Below are 16,464 nucleotides of genomic sequence, written 5' to 3'. Positions count from 1 at the left end.
GAAAGGCCACTTCGCTAAGGCCTGCAGAGGTGGATCATCAGAGGCCAGCAGTGCCTCATGCGAGCTGTGGGGGCGGCCATCTTCCTTCAAGGCAACAGAGGCCAGCATCCCCACATGTGAGTCATGGGGCGGCCATCTTTGATACAGGCAACCGACACCAGCAGTGCCTCATGTGAGTTATGGGGGCAGCCATCTTCTCCGCCATTTTGTCCAACCTCGTGGGAGACGCCATTTTACCCACCACGCCCGACCGCCACCGTGCCTCTAGACCCGACTACCGCCTCAACCGCAGACTACAACAACTCGCTCAGCTATACACTAGCCTCCGTCACACTGGACCAGGCCCGCCCGCATCACCTGTCCAAGTCGATGATGGACATCAAAGTAAACGGCCACGCCACGACCTGCCTGTTCGACAGCGGAAGCACGGAGAGCTTCATCCACCCAGACATGGTGAGCCACTACTCCCTCCCTGTCCTGCCAACGCGCAACCGGATCTCGATGGCATCGAGGTCACACGCCACAGACATCAGCGGCTACTGTGTTGTGACCCTGTCGGTTAAGGGTACGGAGTATAAAAATTTTAAACTCCTCGTCCTGCCCCAGCTATGCGCTGCCGTCCTACTAGGCCGAGACTTCCAATCCCACCTCCAATGCGTCACGCTAGCATACGGCGGACCCCTCCCCCCACTCACAGTCGACAACCAGCAGATTTTAAACCGCCCACCGCGTAACACCTGCGGCCTATCCACCCTCAAGGTCCCGCCACCTTCCCTGTTCGCTAACCTCACCCCCGACTGCAAACCCGTCGCTACCAAGAGCAGGCGGTACAGCGCCGGGGACAGAGCTTTCATTAGCTCTGAGGTGCAGCGTCTCCTGAAGGAGGGCATCATCGAGGGGAGCACCAGCCCCTGGCGTGCCCAGGTCGTGGTCGTTAAGACCGGCAATAAAAACCGCCTGGTCATCGACTACAGCCAGACCATAAACAGGTACACCCAGCTGGACGCATACCCCCTTCCCCGCATATCTGATATGGTCAATCAGATTGCGCAGTACCGGGTATTCTCCACCATCGACCTTAAGTCGGCCTATCACCAACTCCCTATCCGCCCTGAGGACCGCCAGTATACAGCCTTCGAGGCGAACGGCCGCCTCTACCACTTCCTTAGGGTTCCCTTCGGCGTCACCAACGGGGTTTCGGTCTTCCAAAGGGAGATGGACCGGATGGTTGACCAGAACGGGCTGCACGCCACGTTCCCCTATCTAGATAACGTCACCATCTGCGGCCGCGACCGGCAGGACCACGATGCTAATCTGGAGAGATTCCTCCGTACGGCCCAACGGCTGAACCTCACCTACAATAAGGATAAATGTGTGTTTAACACCTCGCGCCTTGCCATCCTCGGCTGTGTAGTAGAGAACGGAGTCATCGGCCCCGACCCCGAAAGAATGCGCCCCCTCATGGAGCTACCCCTCCCCCACTGTCCAAAGGCACTGAAGAGAACCCTGGGGCTCTTCGCCTACTATGCCCAATGGGTGCCCAATTATGCGGACAAAGCCAGACCCCTCATGAAGTCCACATCCTTCCCCCTTACGGAGGAAGCGTGCACAGCCTTCTCCCTCATTAAGGGAGACATTGCCAAGGCCACAATGCACGCAGTGGATGAGTCCATCCCCTTCCAAGTCGAGAGCGATGCATCCGACTTCGCCCTAGCCGCCACCCTTAACCAGGAGGGGAGACCGGTGGCCTTCTTCTCAAGGACCCTACAGGGCCCTGAGATCCGACACTCGTCGGTCGAGAAGGAGGCCCAGGCGATTGTGGAGGCGGTACGACGCTGGAGGCACTACCTGGCAGGCAAACGATTTACCCTCCTTACCGACCAACGTTCGGTCGCTTTTATGTTTAATAACAAGCTGAGGGGCAAAATCAAGAATGACAAGATCTTGAGGTGGAGAATCGAGCTACTCCATCGAGGAGGTCAGGACCATGACCAGGAACTGCCAGACCTGTGCCGAGTGCAAACCGCACTTCTTTAGGCCGGACAGAGCAAGCCTGATCAAGGCCACCCGCCCCTTTGAGCGCCTGAGCATCGACTTTAAGGGGCCCCTCCCGTCCTCTGACCGTAATGTGTACTTCCTCAACATTGTTGATGAGTACTCCCGTTTCCCCTTTGCCTTCCCCTGCCCAGACATGACCAGTACCACGGTCATTAAATGCCTGAACGACCTCTTCGCCTTGTTCGGGTTCCCAAACTATATACATAGTGACCGGGGCTCCTCCTTCATGAGCGAGGAACTCTGTCAGTTCCTACTAGCGAGAGGTATTGCTGCAAGCAGGACCACCAGCTACAACCCCCGAGGGAATGGCCAGGTGGAAAGAGAGAACGCGACGGTATGGAAGGCCGTCCTCTTAGCCTTAAAGTCTAAGGGCCTCCCAACCTCCCGCTGGCAGGAAGTCCTCCCGGCAGCGCTGCATTCCACCCAGTCACTACTTTGCACTGCCATCAACGCCACCCCCCATGAACAAATGTTTGCTTTCCCCAGGAAGTCGACTACGGGAACCACGCTACCAACCTGGCTGACCTCTCCGGGGCCCGTCTTGCTGCGAAAGCACGTGAGGGCCCATAAAACGGACCCCCTGGTCGAGAGGGTGGACCTCCTGCACGCCAACCCCCAGTACGCCTATGTGGCATACCCAGACGGGCGGGAGGACACAGTCTCCTTACGAGACCTCGCATCCTCGGGCACTCCGGAGACACCACCTTCACCCCCCCCCACCACCCCCCCAATTCCAGCCCAGGTAGACGGCATGCCGGAACCCCACGAGCCTTCGCCGACCACGCAGACACCAGCATTAACACCGGATAATGCAACACCGCCGCTGCGACGATCAGAAAGGGTTACGAGGCCTCCGGACAGACTGACATACCAGAACTGGTAGTACACTTCACCCCGCCGGACTCAAATCTAAACAAGGGGTGAATGTGGTAAACCACTTTTATCGTTCACTATCGTTACACTATAGTTATCACTGTTATATCATTACTCTATGGTTATCACTGTTCACATTGTTGTATCACTATACGAGGTCGCCTCTTGTCATGCTGCTATACCTGGGCTGACCACTGCTGACTCCGCCCATGACTCCACCTACCTGCCCAGGTATAAAGGTAGTCGACTGGCTGGCATTCCTCCTTGTTGTATCCGATCACCCACGAGGGTGGGCTCTGTTATTTAGCCAATAAAAAGCTATAGTTACTTTCTTAACTCGTCGCTTTTCATTGGATGAATTGATAGGTATATCAGAAATACAAGTTTTTCTTTCTCCTGGCCCCCAAGCAATCCTAAGAAAGGCACTTACCACTCCTTTCCCCCCCCCCCTTTCCTTTTGTTTCTCTCTCACACCTGGCAGCTATCTTTTGCCTTGCCAGTACACTTTACACCTAATCCCAGCCTATTACCATCTCGTCTAGCTTCTAATCTCTTTTACTTCTTTTGTTTCTTTTATTCTTTTGTCCGATCGCAGCCCTGCCTCCGATCTAGTTTCTTTTCTTTCCAGTTTTGAGGAAGGGTCCAACCCGAAACGTCAACTCAAATTTCTCTCCACGGATGTTGCCTGACCTGCTGAGTTTTTCCAGCATTTTCTGTTGTTATTTCGGATTTCCAACATCTGCAGTATTTTGCTATCGTACCTTATGGAGCCGGCAGCTCCCGTCTCCCTTTCACTGCCGGGGTCCACGACCCGTGGGAGACACGCACAGTAACTGTAAAATTGAAATCGAGCTCCCAATTGCACTGTTTGAGCCTGATTTTAAATATGTAAATGAAGTGTCCCGCCTCTCCACGGCTGGTCACTCGGCCGCCTCGAAACCCGCCATCGTAAAAATGGCAATGGTCGCGTGTGTGGCAGTTTGAGCCATGTTCCCCATTTTCTTCATTATTAAGCCCCGCCGACCCTCTCTCGCCCATCGTGGTGGGGGTGGTGCGGGGCGCCGGCAGTTAATATCGAGGCTGGTGTGATAATGAGCTGGCTTCCTCTCTCTGTGCATGAACATTTGAATCTTTTTAACACAATGGTGGTCCCTACCTTCTTACCAGATGGGTGATGGAGGTTAACTGTTCTCCTTTGGATCTTTGCTACATCTGTCTACATTTGGAAGTACTGATACTCTCTTTCCCCCATCCGCTGGTCACAGCTTCAGTTCATTGAAGATATTTGGTCTCATTCACAAAGCATTGGGGGTAATTTTGACTTGGTGCAAAACTGTAAAAATGGGCGATAGTGAATCGGCAGCCCATTTTACATCGCTCCTGATTTTTATTTCCATTGAAGTCAATTCAATGCCAATTTGTTATCGCCTGTTTTACACAATCGTACAAAGTCAAATTTACCCCCATTGTTTTTAAAAGGAATTGTGAAGGAGTTTGCAGTTATGATTTTTTTTTAGCTTATCCTGCTCCCCCATTTGGTTAATCATAATAGGAGGGAAAGACAAGTAGTGAGGGAAGGAGGGGAATGAAAATGTGCTGCAAGGCAGCATTTCAGCAGTGAGCGGCAGATTTAATCATCAAGCTGGATGGTTCACTAGATTCTTGGCATTGCTAAATATGTGTTAGATGGACATGGTTATGTTTGATTTCCCTTTGCCAGCCATCATTTTGGAATACAACATGTTGCTTAACTTGGAAGATAAAAGGCATCGCCATATCAAAGTTTAGCCTTTTGTGAGCATTTCTTTAAGTGGCTATTTTCCCCTCCTGCACAGTAGTGAAGGAGGCAGTTTTGGGTTCTTTCAGGAGAGAAATTTAACCTGATTCCATGAAATACAGGTTCTTTTTCTTTTTACCTCAACTTGTTCTATTTATCGTTATAGAACTGTGATGGTTTTCTTTTTGAACTTTTTTTTATTTGTCCAAAAGAATTTTCGTTGATTTCAAAGAAGCATTTTTATTCTTCAAAAGGTTTAAAAAAAAAGATAGGATCTAAAAGGAACGATACTAATTAGCGGCTTCATTAACTTTTATCTTTGCTTGTTGTTCTTTTTTTACATGTTCCCTATCTGCGACCGAGTCTATCACCCTTTTCATTAACTATCTGTCTAGTTGCTGTCCTTGGTGCTAGATTTTCTTCAATCTGTGACACATTTCTGTCTTAAGCAACTGAGTTTTCAAAATATAATTACCACATCAGACAAAACAATCTGTCTTAACTCAGCAGTCTTTAAAACAACCCAAAGTAAATATGATTTTAACTATCAACCACATATACAGCAGATTGAGTGTTATCATTAAGCACCCTATTTAAAAACGAGTTGGAGCTAAAGTTTACATTTAATATATTTAATTCCCAATTGACCATTTTGGTTAAAAGGTGAATATCAGTCCCATCATTGGAGAAACTGGTTGGCAAAAGTTATTGAACAATACAGTGTGAGAAAGCAGACTTAATATAGGCAAATAAATGCTGCGGTCCTGCTCCGTCGCCATGACAATGAAAGAGCAAGACTTACTCCAAGCCAGCAACTGAACAGCCTGACCCCATCAAATTTCTCAGGGTCAAGCAGTGATGCAGTCAGCAGGTGCCAGAACCAATAGTGGTGCAGATGCTCTGCCCGCTAGGTGAGGTGTTGGGGGCGGGGCGGGGGGGGTGGGGAATATGGTGGGGGTAGAAATAGCAGTGTTGGCAAGTTGCTGGAAACCAGGTCCAGCAACAGAAGGAAGATTTTGAGCAAGCATTCTTCCAGAAAGGCTACTTTCTTTACAGCAGGCAATGACTTTGAAATCAGCCGCTGTAAAGAAACTGGCCTTTGAGAGTCTGATGGGTCCCACCTCTACCTTCATGCAGACATACAGTATGTTGAGGCACCAGAGGTGAGACTGGCAGGGATTCTAGCAGGTGACATCATCCTGCCAATCCTGCCTCCTTTTATTATGTCAGGTTGAAATGGGGTAGACACAGAAACCATACCATGTGTGTCTACCCCATGCCCTCCCCCCTCCCCCCTCTCCCAGGAACAACCAGGACTGCAAAAATGGGGCAGAACAAGCATAATTAGGTCCCAATTACATGAAGTACTTTTAAGTGAAAGAAAACTTGATCATAATGGAGTTGGGCCTGCCCATTCTGGGTGTGGATAAGTTGGAAACACTGTGGATAGGTATGATAGACATAAGGAGAAGGAAAGTAATTATGGGTGTATGCTGTAGACCAGCAGGTCAGGAGGAAGGATTGTAAATAATGCAGGGACTAAGGGGAAAAATAGAAATTGTTCCTGAAGTATAAAACTATAACACAATGTGCTGAGACAGTTGCGAACATAAGGTAAAAGTACTTAAGAATCTGATCTGCAATCTTTTTTCAGTCCTGTACTTTCCTATGTCCCAAATCCTGATATGTGCTGAGTTAACCAAGTGGTAGTGCAGGCATGATGTTGCCCTCAGTATCTCTGGGTTAGTGAGGGGAAAAATCATCCAGGGTTCCTGATCCTGGTCACTATTCAATGGTCCCAATTGGAAAGTCTAAGGGGTCGATTTTCCCGAAGCTGTCGGGTTTTAGACCCGCCTACATCGACGTCCGGCCAATCCGCGCGATTTTCCCTTGATTGACCTTGTTGAGCCTGCCCAGCGGGATCAGCAGGCCAATTAAGGGCCACCCGGCAACAGGTGACGTCACAGACTGAAATTTCATCTGTCAAGAGTTCTTGACAGATGAAATATCAGTGTTTCACAGCTGGTTGAAGCTGCCAAACACTGACAGTCTGAGTTCTAACATGAGTCCTTCTGCACAGACTCAGTTCGAACTCTCTGCAGCACTCAAAGCTGAAGGCTGTCACTTTTCACAGATCGCAGCCATTCAGCTTTAAATGCCAGCTGAGTAATGCGCTCCCGACGCCTACAGGAAGAAAGGCTGTTAAGGTAAGTACAGGTAAGTAAAAGTTCTTTGCACACTTTAGACACACCAAACACACTTACCTTTGCACTCATGCACCCATCAGTCACCTGAACACCGACATCGCGACCCCTCCAACTCCTGCAACCCGACGGCCCGCCTGCTCTAACCTGGCGTTGTTTGGAGCCGTCGGGAATCCCACACGACACCCCTCAAAATAGGGATTAGGCAGTTAATTGGCACTAATCCCTTCCCGCCTGGGGTCGGCGGGTCCCAGTGCGGGGCGGGTACCCGCCGCCTCTGAAACTTGCGTGGAGCGGGGTTTTGGGCGGGATGGTGTCGGGACCCCCCGAATTCGGGATTTCCCCCCACCACACGCCTGAAACCCCGCCTGACAACTCCAGGAAAATCGACCCCAGCGTGTGTGTATGGTGGTGAACAGAATGAAGCCCAGTTGTTGAGGCACTATTTTATTATTTTAGACATGACACTAGAGAACAAAGAGAGCCCCAGGAGCTGCCTTAGGAGAGGAGAGGAGGGAGAAGATTTAAAAAGAAACTAATATTCTAAAAAAAAAATTGAGGAAAGTGGCAAGAGAGATAGAATGAGAAAAAAATACAAAATAGTGGATCTCTCTTTATGCAAAATATTCCTTCTAAGGGCCATGGATTGGTTAATAAGATCAAGGGGGTGAAAGTGGTCTTGGGCGGTTGGGCAAAATGGGCAATAGTGAATCTGCAACCCATTTTGCACAATGGAAAGAAAATTGGGCGCAGTGTAAAACAAGCCGCTCATTCACTATCGCCCGTTTATTGCAACTGCTGAAGACCAATTTAAAATTTTGCCCCGCAAATGCAGTAGTGGGAGTATGATGCTTATTCTCAGGACTAATGAGAGGGAAGTCACAACAACATTTCTCTTTGCTGCTATGACTCCTGCTAAAATGGTGCGTAGAACAGATCCAGAGCATGACCTAGCCATTCTCATTGCCCAAGTCACCAATGGAGAATGGTCATTTTAGGCAAGGTAGCATTTCCACCCATGCAACCCTCGCCCAACATAAGTTGCTAAACTGAGGAGAGATGACAGGAGAATACTGGAGCAGGGTGAAAAAAGTTCAATGAAGCACTATTTGACAGGAGCCACTGTTGCATAAATCCAGCAGCAGCAACAATAAGCTTTATCTAATTACTCCTAATTTAAGCTGTGGCAGAAAGGTTGGAAGGTACCATGTAATTTTCCCTTTTGGTTCATAAACCAACCTTTTAGTTTTTAAAATTGGTTTGCCTGCTTCATCAGTCACTCTAATATGGATTACTTTATGGTCAAAAGGCATTACATTGGAGATTTAGTTTAATAAGTACTAAAGTCACGCTTTATCCTTTTTTAGCATCAAATCATTGAATAGCTTTAGCAACTAAAGGTTAGATTCATACAATGCTAACTGGCAGACCCAAATCAATCCTTCATATAGATTTTGCTGCCTTAATGTGTTTTCAGGTTTCAGATGTATTAAGAAGTGCTAATAGGCACTTTGGATCTTGCAACTGAATTGCCATTCATAACATTTTTTTAAATCTCTTTTCTTTTCTTTTTTTAAATAACAGATGGCTGCCCTGATCTGTGCAATGGCAATGGGAGGTGCACCTTCAGCCAGAACAGTTGGCACTGCGTCTGCCAGACTGGCTGGCGAGGACCAGGATGCAATGTTGCAATGGAGACATCTTGTACGGATGGTAAAGACAATGAAGGAGGTGAGCCTATGATGGAGAAAATGATGTTGGGTTACAAGTGAGAAATCTATACTGAGTTGCAGAATGTTCCCTCGTAACCCTTCTCCCCCACCACGATGAATTGGAAACTGGAATAGGTTCTGTATTATAATGAGATGCAGATGATGCTTTGAATCACAGCCCTCAGGCAATCCAATTAATGCCATCCATTTTTCTCAACAAGAGAATCCCAGGACTGTTCTGAAACATTTATTTAAGGAGCTCTGCACTGAGTTCGAGCATAATGAAATGATGGGTTATGCGTTCACACTCTAAAATTCTCTATAGGCAGTTGCCAATCTTAAATGTGTTGTCATGGTGAGAGAACAAGTAGACAGAAGGAAAATGGCGGAATTTCATTATTTTTATTGCTTGATTCACTCATCTTTTATTTCTGTACCATTTCATCATTTTGGCTAGGTTTCTTTTTGAAGGTAATCTGTCTTGACTATCCCATCTAAGGATCTTGTTTTATAGTGTTATTTTTCTGTTTCATTTCTCAACCAATGCTTACCCTTATGACTCACTCCACAATAACCTCATTTTATATTCCATAAACATCTTCCCTGCCATTGTCTCTGATCCCTTCCCCCCCCCCCCATCTCGACAGACCTTGGTTTTATTCCTCCATCTATTAATAATGATCTCCAGTGCTTTGTTCTTGATTCAATATGAAGGAGGCAGCTTGTATTTTACCACTTCCCTTAATAGTTTTAAACACTTGAATCTTCTCTCCCTCCTCGCTTCAAGCCCGTCATTATCATCTTCCAGGGTGCAGCATCTCATCAAACTTGTAATTGACAAGAATGATGCTCTCAGCTATCTTCCATGTGAATTCCCTGGCCTGTGAGTTAATCTTTTAATCCATTCCTGGACTTGCACACACTTAAATGCAATTTCCACCTTATTTTTTCTGGTCTAACATATTCTCTCATCACTTTCACCATTAATCCCTCTTCCTTGCTGTAGTACGTGCTTTTCATTCTTCCTTTTTTTAAGCTGGAGGACTTGTTTTCAGAAGTTTGCTTATTAAAGGGGTATTCTCACCACAGAAGCCCTTTTAAAGAAATGGTGTCAGCAATAGGCCCCTCTTCTCCCGTACGCTTAAAGAGGGTGTCTCACTTGTCTTGTGATGCTACCAACTTTTCTATTCTCCCCTTACTTTTATTTTCCCCAAGCTACACCCTAACCATAGCCTAAAGTGCAAGAGGCCAGCTAATCTAAATCATCTAGGAATGGGGTCGCCAACTCTGTTGGACGCATTCCTGGAGGTTTTGACGCATGACCTCCAACCTCCAACCGCCCCGCCCTCACATTCCTGCCATTGGTCACCTGACATGTACATTCTCATGGTGCACCACCTACCTACACCAAATGCATAGACTCTTCATTACCCGATTGGATAATTCTTCACTCTCAGCCAACAGCTTTTTTTCCCACATGTCCGATATTTTTATAACTAATAAACAAAAGTGTTCAAAGAATTTTTTTTTTAAAACAACTTTTTTATTGCCCCTACAATTTTTCTCCTGAGTGGCTCGTATCAGTGTCCTGGAGATTAGTCTTTAATTCCTGGAGATTCCCGGGCAATCCTGGAGGGTCGGAATCCCTACCTAGGAGAAACTGCACCAGAGTGGTCCAGTGATAATTCTCCCATCTGCTTGTGGGCAAGTGTCTAGCCTCTGCTCAGTGCTTCCTGGCAGTAATGGGACCCAAATCAGGAACTCAGATGTGCTAGGATGGATCTGAACCCATACCCCACCACTTTCTAGTGCTGTGTGTTGGTACTCCAATGCTAGAACACTTTTCTTCCAAAAAAAAATGTCAATTGTAAAGAATTGTGATTAACTTCAACTTTTTTTTCAGCCTGTGTGTTGTTCATTTCTTTGATTCATAAACACAACATTGTCAACACTCGCTCTTCGATAACAAGCCCAGTGATTTGTGCAAGTTTTTCCAATGCTCATTATTAATGTGGAAAACTTAAAGATGTAAAAACCTACATTTAATTCACCCATGTGACTCACAAGCATTATAAATCTTCCATAAATTGCATGGCTCACAAGTGAATTTCGAATGCTGGCAATGCTTTTTAACCGTGGCATCATTCGAGGAACTTACTGGGATGGAGTTGCTGAGTCTGACAGGAATGAGGCCTAGATGACTGAGGCCTTGAAGCACAAGGGAGTAGAACTGCTAAATCTAACAGTGCGAGAGAGCTAAGCCAAACCAACCAGACTGGCCCTGCCTTCCTTCATCGTGCCCCAGATTAGGTTCAACGACAAGTATAATACTGAGCACCGTTGCATCTGCCCTGCACCTCGCTGCTGCCAGGGAAGTGTGGTCAGGTTACACGTGGGCAGGAATCCTTGTCCAGCTGTTCCTCCAAAGCAGTCCAGATTGAAGATTGTGCCCCAATTGTTCCTGGGCTTCTAATTTTAAAATAAAGTTGGAAGACTATGTGAAAATACTGGCATCACTATCAAATTAAACCATGGTGATCCTTCAAGACAAAGGATGTGGTGCTGTAGTCAAACAAAATACAATAATATTGTACCCATAAATAATATACATAAGCAAATAACAAGGCTGATGGGATTCCGATTCTCTGGGGCAACAGCTGTGCCTGAGAACATCAAGCCCTCCTTTGTAGCTGATTGTACACCACTGAGATTTTGCTGTCTAAGGAGGCGAAAATATCACATTTTCAGCCTTCTGCTTCCTGAAGTGGCAGTTCTTCACAGTTTGATGAGTACTTGATTGTTTGCAAGATAAATGTGGAATTGGGTGGCAGATTAATTTATTGGAGATTGTTGTGCAACTGTGTTTCTGATGGGGCTGGCTGACAGATAAATGTGCTTATGTTGACTGACGGTCTCACTGGGAGACTTTCATGAGAATAAAATGGGCAGATGAGGAGTCCACTAAGTGTCTAACTGCATGAAACCCTGCCAGGTTTGCCCAGTAATGAGAATCTAGAACAAAAATAACTATAACACCAATCTTTTTGCTGTCTAGATCAATGAGGTGTTGGTAATGTGCAATATCTCATCATTACTTGTCATATTTGCCGTAGAAAAGGGTTTAATGATGCTTTAGTGTTTATTACAGATTCAGTTTGACTCATTAAAAGAACCAGCTTACTTCAATATTTATGTACATGTCCTTTGAAAGGTTATGTGGACACATTTCACCTCACCATGTAACATTTGTTATGCAGAGAAGCCCTCTTTACCACTTTGAATACTGCAAGACCTTTCCAGCTTTTCAGATTTGCATCTCCTTTCAATTCATAATTACAATAGTAACTTTGTATAAATTTACAATAGTTTGAGAAGCACACAGTATCAAAGAACATTTTTCAAAGAGGCAATTTTCATGGAGAAATGTTTTGGACAGAAACACCATGGAGAGGGGAGAAGTTTTCTGTTTGCTTGATGTAGCAATGTCATAAATGTATTTTTAAAAAATGTTTATTTCGCTACACATAATGATAAAACATTTATTCTGCCATACCTTTCCCCGCCCTCCACCCCAGGTCATTTATATCACAAATTCAGCATGTGCAAGTTATCCAATGATGTATTTCAACACAATTTATGTCATCATGGAAATGATGTTCTTTAATCTGTGAGATGGAAATTCAGAAGCTGAATCTGTTTGAGCCATACCCTGCGAAGAAGCTGATTTAATAGTAACATTGGCCTCAGAGTCAGTCACGCAGAACATCTCCAACCATTCAGTGGTATGTCAAAGAAGCACTCGAACTTGCATGACATCTTATCAGGTCTCTCAGAAACATCGAAAACCACTTCACAATTAATTACTTCGAAGTGCAGAACTGTTGCTTGATGCACAATAAGGCCACATCAACAGCAGTGGGCTGATTGACCAATTAATTTTTTTTTTCATGATAAAGGTTGAACCAGGGAGAATTCCTAGCTGTTCTTTGAGTAATGCCATGGGGTCTTTAATATGCACCTGAGCAGAAAGATGGAGGGGGAGAAATTCATTATAGCCCGTTTGGGGCGCTAAAATTTCAGAAGCAGAAAAATTATCGCCAAGTGCTAATGATGAGAGGCTCCCGTGAAATTCAGTTGTAGCCCTTGTAGGGGGGCATCTATTACCTGGTTTATGGTAACATACCTGGCCAGCAGCCTTTTTGCCTGCTGCACTGTAAACCAATTTTAACAGCGGTTCCGAATCGCTACCCCACCTTTCAGTTCTGACTGGAGGACTTACAATTAATGATGTTAAAGCGGACAATTGGTTTGGATATGAGCAAAGTCAAAATTTATTAAACTAAAGAACCATAATCAAATATAAACTATACCATACGAACATAGTAAATGCAACAAAAGTATATAACAAGGGGGTACAGACGGCAAAAACGAGGGATACAATGACTACAATGTTATTTAAACAATCTTAGTAATTCCCTTAAATCACCACCCCAAACTCCTTTCTAGGTTGTCTTGTTGAGGAGTCAGAACACCCTGCTCACCTGTGGTCCAGCGAAGTAAAAAGAGGGAGAAAGATAGCTTCTCAGTAGCTATCTTTATACCTATGTGCTGCTGCCGCTCTGTCTGGAAATTTTCCCGCCTAAAGTTCCAGTACACAAACAAAAGGACTGTGATTGGTTGCTGAATTGCTTGTTTAAACATAGCCAGCCATAATTGGCCTCGGGTCAAGTGGACAACTCCTGACCTCCCTGGTTTGATTGACAGGTCTTTCACACAGACACATTAAAAGCTGCCTCGCTGACTGTGATTGGTTGCTGAACATAGCCAGCCATAACAACCTGTCTCTGTGGCCTCGGGTCAAGTGGGCAACTCCTGACCTCCCTGGTTTGATTGACAGGTCTTTCACACAAACACATTACAAGCTGTAAACCTCTGTGTTTGACCGGGCTCAAAAGCACAAGTTTTAATCAAGATGTTCTTTCTCAATGTGTGAATACTTCCACGAATTTCCTCGATTCCGTTGTAGTCCAGCTCAGCCCAGCTCAGCAGTCTTTCGTGGTTCTGAGCATGCTTTAAAACATTGATCTGACCCAGAGGCAATTCAAAACACATAAATCTTCATCCACGATGTGGACCAATGTTTCTCTTGTTTTCAGGGGAATTTTGCGAAACCCCTACACCCTCCAAGAGGAAAGTGGAGTGCTAAATCAAGCGCAGCCACTTCCCTTAGAGTGCTAAAGGGAGTGACGGGGCGGTATTGGCAGAGCGCTGAGCAATGTTCCGTGCAGCGCTGCCGGATTCGCAGGCTCCTTCCCTCCCTTAAAGGGAAGGGCCAATGCTCACTGCAGTTAAAGGTAAGGCTGGGAATGGGTCAGCAATGCCACCCGCTATCTGCGAGAAGCAGCCCCAAGCTCTCTGAGAGAGTGCAGGGCTGATCAATCGCGGCCATGAAAAATTAAAAAAACAGCACAAAGGGGTGAGAACATTTTGTTGGCCTACCTGACCACCAATCCCCTTTAATTACCGCTCCCCAAGTGGCCGGCCGAGGTCACAACGCCTCCTGCAGCTGCCGGTGCTGACGCCTGGCGAAGCTGCAGGGGGCGGAAGCGAATTTAGGATCCGGGGTGATAACGGGGCGCTGCGCACCGGATGACGTCGTGATCTCCGGGGCGCAGGAGATCGAGTCGGTAAGTTTTGCCGCCGGTGCTACCCCTCCATTGAATTCCGCGGGAGTCGTTTCTTACGCCGCGCTTGGTCGGTAAGTCGTTAGCGCCCCGTTATCGCCCCCCAGAGGCGATAACAGGAGGAGCAGAGGAGGCCAATTTCTAGCCCTGATTATTTTCTGAATGACCAGCATCTCCAACAATGTGTAATTACGATAAAAAAGAGGAACTAATCATATGGTACAAAGTTTGCCATGACCAGTCGTGTAATGTGTCTAGGTAATGTGAAAAGGTAACCATTGGACATGACCATCATACTGCAAAGTTGAATTTGACATATGCTGACTAAATGTATTCTTCTCTCTGTTATTGTAGATGGACTGATAGATTGCTTGGATCCAGACTGCTGCCTTCAATCCAGCTGCCAGTCCAACCCGCTCTGTCATGGATCACATGACCCCCTTGACATCATCCAGCAGAACCAATGGGCACTCTCCACTCAAGTTGTGAAATCTTTTTATGATCGCATTAAGCTCCTAGTGGGCAAAGACAGAACCCACATAATCCCTGGGGATAACCCTTTCAATGACAGGTAAAGAAAGTTCTCTTTTGTTGAGATAAGCAGGCAATCTGATTGAATTTTTTGATGAAGTAACAGAGAGGATTGATGAAGGGAATGCAATGGATGTTGTCTACATGGATTTTCAGAAGGCGTTTGACAAAGTACCACATAGAAGGCTGGGTAACAAAATTGAGGCTCATGGAATAGGTGGGTCAGTGGCAGCTTGGATAAGGAATTGGCTTAAGGACAGAAAACAGCGAGTTGTGGTAAATGGCTGTTTTTCAGACTGGAGGACGGTAGACAGTGCTGTTCCCCAAGGGTCAGTGCTTTTTTTGATATATATAAATGACCTGGATATTGGAATACAGAGTAGAATTTCTAAATTTGCTGATGACACCAAACCTGAGGGTGTGGCAAACAGTGATGATGATATCAATCGACTGCAACAGGACATAGAAAGGCTAGCAGAATGGGCAGACAAGTGGCAGATAGAATTTAATACATAGAAGTGTGAGGTGATGCATTTTGGCAGAAGGAACAGGGAGAGGCAATATACGCTTAATGGCACAGTTTTAAAGTGTGTGTGGGGCAGAGGGACCTGGGAGTTAATGTGCATAGGTCCCTGAAGGTGGCAGGACATATTGAGAGAGTGGTTAACAAAGCATATGGGATCTTGGGCTTCATAAATAGAGATATTGAGTACAAAAGTAGAGAAGTTATGCTGAACCTTTATAAAGTGCTGGTTAAGCCACAACTGGAGTATTGCGTCCAGTTCTGGTCACCACACTTTAGGAAGGATGTGAAGGCCCTTGGGAGGGTGCAGAGGAGATTTACCAGAATGGTTCTGGGGATGGGGGATCTTAGCTACAGGGACAGGTTGAAGAAGCTGGATTTGTTTTCATTAGCGCAAAGGAGGTTGCGGGGTCATTTGATAGAGGTGTACAAGATTATGGCGGGTTTGGATAGGCTAGACAGGGAAAGGCTGTTCCTACTAGTTGATGGTACAAGGACTAGGGGACACAGATTTATGGTTTTGGGCAAGAGATCCGGGGGGACGTGAGGATAAACTTTTTTACGCAGCGAGTGGTGAGGACCTGGAATTCGCTGCCGACGGAAGTGCTGGAAGCAGAGACACTCATTGTTTTCAAGGGGTGACTGGATAGGCACTTGAGGGAAATAAACTTGCAGGGCTATGGGGATAGAGTGGGGGAATGGGGATGGGACTGACTGGATTGCTCTGCAGAGAGCCGGCATGGACTCGATGGGTCGAATGGCCTCCTTCTGTGCCGTTATGACTCTATGGGGGAGAAATTCAGTTGGTTGCGCCACCCGTTAGTGCCTTAAGAGGGCGCTAAGTGGGTCGCAAGCCAACTGGCGCCCGGGCGCGGCACTGCCCACGCCTCCCACGAAGTTCTGCGGGACGTTAGTGGTGGCGTTAACCGTTAGCGCTGCGCCGCTGCCGATGACGTCATCGGTGTGCGCAGTGCCCCGCTGACGCCCCGGCCGCGATATTCGGCAGCGCCCCGATTTACCGCTGGACGCAATGTCCGACGGGTTCAGGGGGCCTACCTGCGGCCAGGGAGGCGCACATTAAAGGCGAGGTGCGGGGCGGCCA

The 16,464-nt window shown here is 46.6% G+C and overlaps 1 protein-coding gene across 7 annotated transcripts in view; it reads left to right on the top strand.

The window, feature by feature from the left end:
• The window catches only part of LOC147114145 (teneurin-2-like), a 1,360,318-nt gene that overhangs the window by 1,208,075 nt on the left and 135,779 nt on the right, over positions 1-16,464 (top strand). For all 7 annotated transcript variants that reach the window (XM_085995783.1, XM_085995782.1, XM_085995780.1 and 4 more), the window contains 2 exons: positions 8,497-8,643; positions 14,663-14,879. In XM_085995783.1, the coding sequence (XP_085851909.1) occupies positions 8,497-8,643; positions 14,663-14,879 (364 nt within the window). The remainder of the gene's footprint in view (positions 1-8,496; positions 8,644-14,662; positions 14,880-16,464) is intronic.

The sequence above is a fragment of the Somniosus microcephalus genome, chromosome 8 (genome assembly GCF_052327205.1).
Source record: "Somniosus microcephalus isolate GS21.2 chromosome 8, FLI_Smic_1.0, whole genome shotgun sequence".
Lineage (NCBI taxonomy): Eukaryota > Metazoa > Chordata > Chondrichthyes > Squaliformes > Somniosidae > Somniosus > Somniosus microcephalus.
The sequence above is the reverse complement of the archived record's forward strand: the minus strand, read 5'-3'. Positions and strand labels throughout refer to the sequence as shown.